The sequence below is a fragment of the Silurus aristotelis genome (assembly GCF_946808225.1).
Source record: "Silurus aristotelis genome assembly, chromosome: 20".
NCBI lineage: Eukaryota > Metazoa > Chordata > Actinopteri > Siluriformes > Siluridae > Silurus > Silurus aristotelis.
Genome location: NC_139593.1, coordinates 22,011,241 through 22,020,386, shown reverse-complemented (window position 1 = coordinate 22,020,386; position 9,146 = coordinate 22,011,241). Strand labels below are relative to the sequence as shown.

General features: G+C 48.3%; 1 protein-coding gene across 1 annotated transcript; it reads right to left on the bottom strand.

Annotated features, from left to right (window-relative positions):
- Positions 1-1,344: 1,344 nt before the first annotated feature.
- On the bottom strand, positions 1,345-5,875 carry fscn1b (fascin actin-bundling protein 1b). The gene is made up of 6 exons (XM_083521846.1): positions 4,772-5,875; positions 3,829-4,709; positions 2,912-3,068; positions 2,484-2,605; positions 1,930-2,100; positions 1,345-1,596 (listed from the first exon to the last, which is right to left on the bottom strand). Exons 2-6 carry the CDS (start codon positions 4,646-4,648, stop codon positions 1,391-1,393), a joined length of 1,476 nt encoding a protein of 491 aa, XP_083377972.1. The 5' UTR covers positions 4,649-4,709; positions 4,772-5,875; the 3' UTR covers positions 1,345-1,390.
- Between the last annotated feature and the right edge of the window lie 3,271 nt (positions 5,876-9,146).

The following is a 9,146-nucleotide window of genomic DNA, read 5'->3' as shown; positions in this document are numbered from 1 at the left end:
ACAGTTAATACTGATGGGATGCGTTGCGATTCTTTGACCTGAGCAATACAAAACGGCAGCCGTGGAGATAAAACATCAGAAGCGCAAATTTCGGTGCACAGTTTGACACCTAAATATGTATCACCGAAACTTAATGACCCCCTCGGTGTGATTTCCTCACACGATGCAGTTCCGCTCTTTGATCCAAGTTTTTAGAGAGCGGCGTAAAAACGAGATGAACACTCATAAGTGCGAAAACGTACGAACGAATCGGAAAACGCAACAACAGCAACGACAATGCAAATTGGGAAAGGTGAAGTCCAGATTGAACGCTGTAGAACATTTGAGACGTTTCAGCAGCAGCAGCACCTAGTTTACAGTCTTATTGTGTTTTAAGTGAAGCACATCATAGTTAGCGTACATGCAGAAAGAATACTTATTGATAAAACGGTCAGAACCCTGACCCACCATTAGAGGGCACAATTTTACTTGTTTTAGTGAACACCAACGAACTGGAGCGATGTAGCTGAGGTGGGGGAACTGTTCACAAACCCAGATGATCACATGGTTCACATTTCTACACCTCGCTTGTAAGATCTTTAAAATACCTTCAGGCCACGCCCACTTCAGGTCCGTATACATGAGCAGTATCCAGATCAGGTAGTTTTAATTTTACAGACTATATATAATATTTTCCCGTGGGCTTACCACCTGCAGGAGGGACCGTAAGGGACCGGTGCTGAGAGGATTGGGCAGCAGTCGAAGGCGGGGGCCTTGACAGCCCGATCCCTGGACACGGAGAAGTGTCTGGGGAGTCTGCTTAGACTGCTTCCCCCCGCGACCCGAATTACGGATAAGCGGGAGAAGATGAAATGAAATAAATAAATAATATTTTCCTCGCTAGTTATCTGTTTATCTTGAAAGTGTCTTTGTTTTGTGCGTACTGTGCTTTTTTTGGTTGCTTTGTGCTTCCTATTCACATGAAGTATGTCGTAAACAGATCACATGACAAGATTGCAGAATTGTACAGTAACCGTATGTTCACGCTAGCAGGCGTCTACCTTGTGTTTTATGGGTGTTTTATAACTGCTGATATGAATCAATTGGAGGCATGGCCTGTCAAAGAAAAAGAATAGTAGCTATATGTAGCTATATCTAAAGCTATCTATTGTATCGGTACTTGTGATTGTAGCTTTTTTCTTAAATCAAACATTAAATGTTAGCAAAGCGAGTACCAGTATTAGCTAGAGATCTGCCACAATTTGTTGCAAGATTGTAGAAAATATAGTCACCTGTCGCTTGCTAGTGTGAACGTAGGGTAAGTCATATTTTACAGTTATGTGTGTGTGTGTGTGTGTGTGTGTGTGTGTGCGTGCGTGCGTGCGTGCGTGCGTGCGTGTGTGTGTGTGTGTTAGTACTCCCACAGCGTAGCATTAGCGATACAATGTGCATTAGCCTTCAACACCCCGGCGTGGTCACCCTTCAGATAAAGCCCCTGTTGTGTTTTAATGGCAACCCTGTTATAATCACAGAACTCAAACAGGAAGTAGACGGGCGTGTCGCTGCTGCTCACGACCACGCTGTTGGCCTCCACCGTCCAGTACTTCCCTGCTAAGTCTAGAATACACACAAAAGAGAGAGAGAGAGAGAGAGATGGAGAGAGTGAGAGGCTGATGAACCACTTTGTTTTGCGTCTTCTAGTTGCTCAGTTGCTCTAATGTGTGCACCTGTACTGTGTTGCTCAGTTGGTTGGATATACCAGTTTTCTTTGCAGTTTTGTCAAACGTGTTCTGGATTTCTGACTAATCCCCATGTTTCATTACTGCTGATTATGTGTTTAAAACTCTTACATTTAGCCTTGTAACTGCATGGTACAGTCGGAGTAGGCTGGTTTATTTACATTAGCCAGTGGAACACCCTGAAAACTGAACATCAGGTGAAAGATCTTACCTCTGAGACAGTACTCGTTGTTGTTATACTCTAACTGGAAGACGTCGTAGGAAGAGCGGTTGGAATCCAGGGTCCCGGTGCCCTGCTTACGACAGCCAATGAATCCGTCTTCACCACGCAGGACTATTAAAGGCCTGTTGATTAGTTTCAGAACAAACTCCTCCTGTTCACCTGTTCAACCACAAACACCAAGAACAACACAGTGGTCAGTAGAGACGCCTCCACAGCTACGCTACTGTACATGTTTACACACTGCACTTCTGGAACGTTGTGCAGGTTGTGAAGGTTTGCTAGCTTAAATCTCTCGTGCTAACCGCTAACTGGTTGCTAACACTTTTTTGAGGAATTTTCTTTGGTAATATTTTAAACACATCTTCTCTGGAGATAATCGATGGATATTTTTGCAAAGCGTATGATATCTTTGTTGGGGGTTCTTTAGAAGATAATTTATGGAGGACGGAGAAATAGATTTAATGATGAGGTCATTTTTTTAGGGAAGGACTGAGACAAGAACAAAAGAAGGCAACGATTAGCCAAAATGTATTGACACACACCTGCAGAGTCCACGGAGGCTGCCAGCTGGCCGTTCTTCTTGGCTGCTAAGTACTTGTCATTACTGGCCTTGAGCGTGACCTTTGCTCCTTTCCACTCCAACTTAAAGAAGCAGCTGGCTGATCTATAATACACGAGTGCAGACGTTAGCGTGATGGTGGTGTTACAGGAAAATAATCTTTAGAACTCAGTCATTAAAATTTTCAGTCAGACTAAATCAACTCAGAAAAACCTTGAAGGAACGTGAGCTCCTGCATCCTGAAGATGAAGACTGTTACTGATACAGGAGACTCCTTCCACAAATGCTAAAAAAAATCATTTTTGTGTGAACTGTCGTACGTGTGTGAATATGGCTGCTGTTGCAGGAATGTAATCTGACCAATCAGAATGGAGCACCGAGTCTGTTCTAATAAAATCCGATCAGACTCACTTTTCGCTCGCGGTGCACTGGATCGCGCCGCTCGGAGTGAGACTCCAGTACTTCCCATTGCAGGCCCTGAAAGCACAGAGGTTCGTCTCCTGCTCCATCTCCATCTGGAAGACTTCCTGATCTGATTCTTCATCCTGATTGGCTGACAGATCAACACCTATACACACCATTAACCAATCAGATTAATCAGGGAGTGTGTGTATAAACAGATTCTGAGATTCTGAGAAGGTGGGATTGAGGTCCATCAGCCTGAGATACAGAATTTATGCAGGTCAGGCTGCTGCATGATACTAATACGATCACGTGCTCTTTAAGGAAAAAACTTTCTAGTACATTTAGAATTGTATGTAGATAATAAAGACATTTTACCGGAAACACTGAGATTAGAAACAGACATCAGCAGGATGGTTTCTGTTCAGGTGCAGTTGCTGTGATAATGGAGGAAATGTTCCTGAAATGATGGCCATATGATGGGAAGAGAGAGAGGGAGAGAGAGAGGGGGGGGGGTAGAGGGAGAGAGGGGCGGGAGAGAGAGAGAGAGAGAGAGAGAGAGAGAGAGAGGGAGAATGAGAGAGAGAGAGAGAGAGAGAGAAAGTGAGATTGAGAGAGGGAGAATGAGAGAGAGAGAGAGAGAGAGAGAGAGAGAGAGAGAGAGAGAGAGAGAGAGAGAGGGGAAAAGGGTGAGTGAGATGGGGGGAGAGAGAGTGAGAGAGAGAGAGAAAGAGAGAGTGAGATTGAGAGAGAGAGAGAGAGAGAGAGAAAGTGGGAGAGAGAGAGAAAGGGGGGAGAGGGAGAGAGGGAGAGAGAGAGAGAAAGTGAGATTGAGAGAGAGAGTGAGATGGAGAGAGAGAGAGAGACATTATGGAATGATATTAATGATATTAATGAAAGTAAATGAAGTTTAATAAAAACCGCACCCTGACGCATGGACACGTTCCGCTCGTTGCTGGCGGTGAGCACCACGTGCCCGCGGCTCCTCTCCAGCACGAGCGCCTCATCTTTACCCACACGGACGCCTTTGGCCGCTTTGACCGCGCCGCTCGGGCCGGAGGGAGCCAGGTATCTCCCCGCGGAGTCCCTCAACGCCACCGTGCCCGAGCGGAACTCCAGCGTGAATCCGGTGTCATCGCACGGCTCGGCGACCAGCGCGCCACTGCCGGCGAGGAAGCGGCCGTCGGCGGTCTGCAGGTGGTAGCGGCGGTCGCGGTACACGAGGGTGAGCACGGAGCCCACGCCCCAGGGCGCATCGCGGTCCGCAGCCAGTTCCCCGCGCCCGGGCTGCGCGTGCAGGTAGCGTTTGCGCGCCACGCTGTACAGGTTGACCTGCGGGTGCATGGCGAGGTGCACGAACCACTTGTCCTCGGCAGTCGCGCACACCACGCGGTCCTCAGCGCCGCCCAGGTAGCGCCCGTGCGCCTCGGAGCGCAGCGACCAGCGGCCGTCGGAATGCGCCACTACGCAGAAGCGGCAGTCCCGGGAGGGCCGCTCGAGCTCAGCGGACACGTTGCCGTCCTTGTCGGCGGACAGGTAGCGGCCAAGGTGGCTGCGCAGGAGCACCGCGCTCGAGTCTCCACCCGTCTGGTCCGCGTGCTCCAGGGTCCACACCTGCTTCTTACGCATGGACGTGGCGCACGCGTTCACCTTGAAGCCGAACGCCTCCGCCGTCAGATACTTGTCTTCTGCATTGATCAAGCCGAGCTGAATCACCGTGCGCTCTCCCAAACCTCCTGAAGCCATTTTTCCTTCAGAGATTTGGAGAATTTTATGGTGGGAGTGCGGGTGGGTGTGACGGTCAGCTCTGTGGGCGCGCGCGCGGACGTCTGCTCTTATGTGTATGTGTGTGTGTGTGTGTGTGCGCGCGTATGTGTGCAACTGAGAGAGAGAGAGAGAGAGAGAGAGAGAGAGAGAGAGAGAGAGAGAGAGAGATATGGGTTAAACCAGCTACATTCCTTCTCTCTTCCTTCCCTTTTTATTTCCACGATTAGAGATAAAGCGCGTACACGCCACTGTGGACGCGCAGCACCTGGCCGGCGCGCGCAAAGACGCAGCGTGACCGCGATCTTCTGACGTCAGCAGTTGCCAAGAAAGGAAAGTGTTGATTCGAAAACGGAAGAACAATCCAAGGAGCCCACTCGTGTGCAGAATGTAATACCATAACTCAGATCTTTTAGGTTCTTTAACCTGCTTAAGTAAGAGACACCAGAAAACACGTGGTGGCGCACTGCTGCGATGAAGCAGACTTACTGATTATTTTCTTACAACAGCAACTTGCAAGGAGTTTTAATCCAGACAGACCACAGCAGCTTAATGAAACAGCAAAAAAAAACTTGGTCATGCTGAAGAAACACAGAGGCATAAACTGGAGAGTCCTTCTGTAAATGTGAACTGATGTCCATGTTCTTACTGAAACAATGCTTATGGTCATTTCTGATCAAAAAACCTACATTTTAACCTCCAAAGCTCTGCTTCTGATTTCACTGGTCTTTCTACAGCACACACACACACACACACACACACACACACACACACACACACACACACACACACACACACACACCCCTGAAGCAGGTAATCGATATCTCTCAAGTGCTCACACCCTTCACAGGATTCATGTCCCAGGCTTTACACGTGTGTCCAGAACTGGGACAGAATCAAATAAGCTTTCTGTCTCTGGAGACGGACCTAAAATTAAGATTTCTCATAGTGACCTACTAAATTTTCACATTTCACGTCCACAGACCTCAAAGCAAAGAGTGTGAAAAAAACGTGTTAATGTAAAGTGTAATATGAAAAATGAGTCTGATAAATAAAACAGGAACTTTACAGTGATCTTATTCCCCGCATTGTCACGTTTCAAAACGTGTGCAGGTGTTTTCCCCTCACCACTGTCTCCATTAAGGGATGAACTTATGAGGAACAAACAAACAGGGACTGATTTAAACATGTCAAATTTATAAATGTGATTTATTTGTGTAAAGCTGTTTTGGGAGAATGTTCTTTATTAAACACATGTGAATGAAGTGTTGGTTGGATCCATTCAGTCAGTTTCACTCTGCAAACATCATCAGCTTGAACTCCTCAGTGCTGAGACGTGACCACGGAATAGTGATAATCCATGACTAAGTGTGAGGCCTTACACCTGATGCTTTCCACATCTGTTAAATTCCCCTGACTTTGCATTTTAGATACAAATAAAAAAGATGTAGGTATTTGTTGGTAAATGTTGCCGTGACCAGAAAGAAGTTAGGAATATGTCATAAACTATTATTTCCTATTCTGGTTAAAAAATATATATATATCAAATTGTAGCGCAAAACTCAAGGACATGATTTTTAAATCATGATGATGATGATGATACCATGAATATGCAGATTAGGTTATGACGTCATTAAGCACCTTATCTGGAGGCTTTCTCTAATCAGTGTGTATATTTTGTGTGCAGTTTAAACCATGAGAGTGTGTGTGTGTGTGTGTGTGTGTGTGTGTGTGTGTGAGTGGCACTCAATGTTCTTGTTCTTTAAAAGGCAGTAATCCTTCCTCTTTGCCTTTTTTAGCAGATACTATGAGTTCACCTGTTTGAGTGCTCCTATTGGCCGGCTGGCTGATGAATAACACACTTGACCCGCCCTAAAAACCTTTCTGAGTTCAGACCTTATAGGGTGTTTACATTCACCTGAAGCTCTCCTCACCTCCTACCTGCTCTCCTCACCTCCACCTACCCACCTTCCTCACCTCCTACCTGCTCTCCTCACCTCCACCTACCCACCTTCCTCACCTCCTACCTGCTCTCCTCACCTCCACCGACCCACCTTCCTCACCTCCTACCTGCTCTCCTCACCTCCACCGACCCACCTTCCTCACCTCCTACCTGCTCTCCTCACCTCCTACCTGCTCTCCTCACCTCCACCTACCCACCTTGCTCACCTCCTACCTGCTCTCCTCACCTCCTACCTGCTCTCCTTCCTCACCTCCTACCTGCTCTCCTCACCTCCACCTACCCACCTTCCTCACCTCCTACCTGCTCTCCTCACCTCCACCTACCCACCTTCCTCACCTCCTACCTGCTCTCCTCACCTCCTACCTGCTCTCCTCACCTCCACCTACCCACCTTCCTCACCTCCTACCTGCTCTCCTCACCTCCTACCTGCTCTCCTTCCTCACCTCCTACCTGCTCTCCTCACCTCCACCTACCCACCTTCCTTACCTCCTACCTGCTCTCCTCACCTCCACCTACCCACCTTCCTTACCTCCTACCTGCTCTCCTCACCTCCTACCTGCTCTCCTCACCTCCACCTACCCACCTTCCTCACCTCCTACCTGCTCTCCTCACCTCCTACCTGCTCTCCTTCCTCACCTCCTACCTGCTCTCCTCACCTCCACCTACCCACCTTCCTCACCTCCTACCTGCTCTCCTCACCTCCACCTACCCACCTTCCTCACCTCCTACCTGCTCTCCTCACCTCCACCTACCCACCTTCCTCACCTCCTACCTGCTCTCCTCACCTCCACCGACCCACCTTCCTCACCTCCTACCTGCTCTCCTCACCTCCACCGACCCACCTTCCTCACCTCCTACCTGCTCTCCTCACCTCCTACCTGCTCTCCTCACCTCCACCTACCCACCTTGCTCACCTCCTACCTGCTCTCCTCACCTCCTACCTGCTCTCCTTCCTCACCTCCTACCTGCTCTCCTCACCTCCACCTACCCACCTTCCTCACCTCCTACCTGCTCTCCTCACCTCCACCTACCCACCTTCCTCACCTCCTACCTGCTCTCCTCACCTCCTACCTGCTCTCCTCACCTCCACCTACCCACCTTCCTCACCTCCTACCTGCTCTCCTCACCTCCTACCTGCTCTCCTTCCTCACCTCCTACCTGCTCTCCTCACCTCCACCTACCCACCTTCCTAACCTCCTACCTGCTCTCCTCACCTCCACCTACCCACCTTCCTTACCTCCTACCTGCTCTCCTCACCTCCTACCTGCTCTCCTCACCTCCACCTACCCACCTTCCTCACCTCCTACCTGCTCTCCTCACCTCCTACCTGCTCTCCTTCCTCACCTCCTACCTGCTCTCCTCACCTCCACCTACCCACCTTCCTCACCTCCTACCTGCTCTCCTCACCTCCACCTACCCACCTTCCTCACCTCCTACCTGCTCTCCTCACCTCCTACCTGCTCTCCTTCCTCACCTCCTACCTGCTCTCCTCACCTCCACCTACCCACCTTCCTCACCTCCTACCTGCTCTCCTCACCTCCACCTACCCACCTTCCTCACCTCCTACCTGCTCTCCTCACCTCCATTTACCCACTTTCCTCACCTCCAGCTATCTGCTCTCCTCACTTCCACCTCCACCTCCCTGCTCTCCTCACCTCCTTTCCTGTATCTGTTACTGCCTTATAGGGAAATAGATCTTCATTAACCCTTCATACAGATCACATAAGAGCCTTTTATTCAATATTTTAATAAATAAGACAGAATGTGTGCTTGTGTATATGATAAAGAAGACTCGTTTTACTAGATGCACATTTATACCACAAACATATACAAATACCAATAAAACAGTAGTTAACAAATACAATTTCAGTCCAAATATATCGAGTAAATACTTTTTTACTTCCTGACTTCCGTTTCTTCGATCACGTGATACCAGCGTGCCGAATCGCTTTGTCACGTGACCCGTCAAACCATCCCCATAATAGGTCATCAGCTGAGCGGGTGTGTGTGTGTGTGTGTGTGTGTGTGTGTGTGTGTGTGTGTGTGTGTGTGTGTGTGGTTTTAAAGGGACAGTAACCCTTAACACAATAGGAAGGTTTTCACTCTGGACTCTTTTTCTTTTTTTATTATGTCAAATCAATAGTTTTTTCTACTTTAGTTTTTCTGTGTGGTCCTCAATAAAAGGTCATGGCTCTGTTCCTCATGAGAGCTTTGGAGAGCCGAAGGTTGTGGTTCCGACCCGAATCGATGAGACTTAACAGCAATAAACAGCCATGACCTCGACATTTTCTTTCTCCTGAAGGAAATTAGACAAAAGCCCAAAGCTTGGCGTGCTACATGAAAAAGCGTGTCTGTCATTTATAGAAATTCTGAGCAGGACTGTGTTTTCAGTAACACTGTGATATAACTTTTATTATTACTACATAGTATATAGCGATTATTAAAAACAATCACTGTAGAAAAGACCTCGTCCCGTTCCAGGTTTACGGACTGCATATTTCACTTCCAGACAGAGTG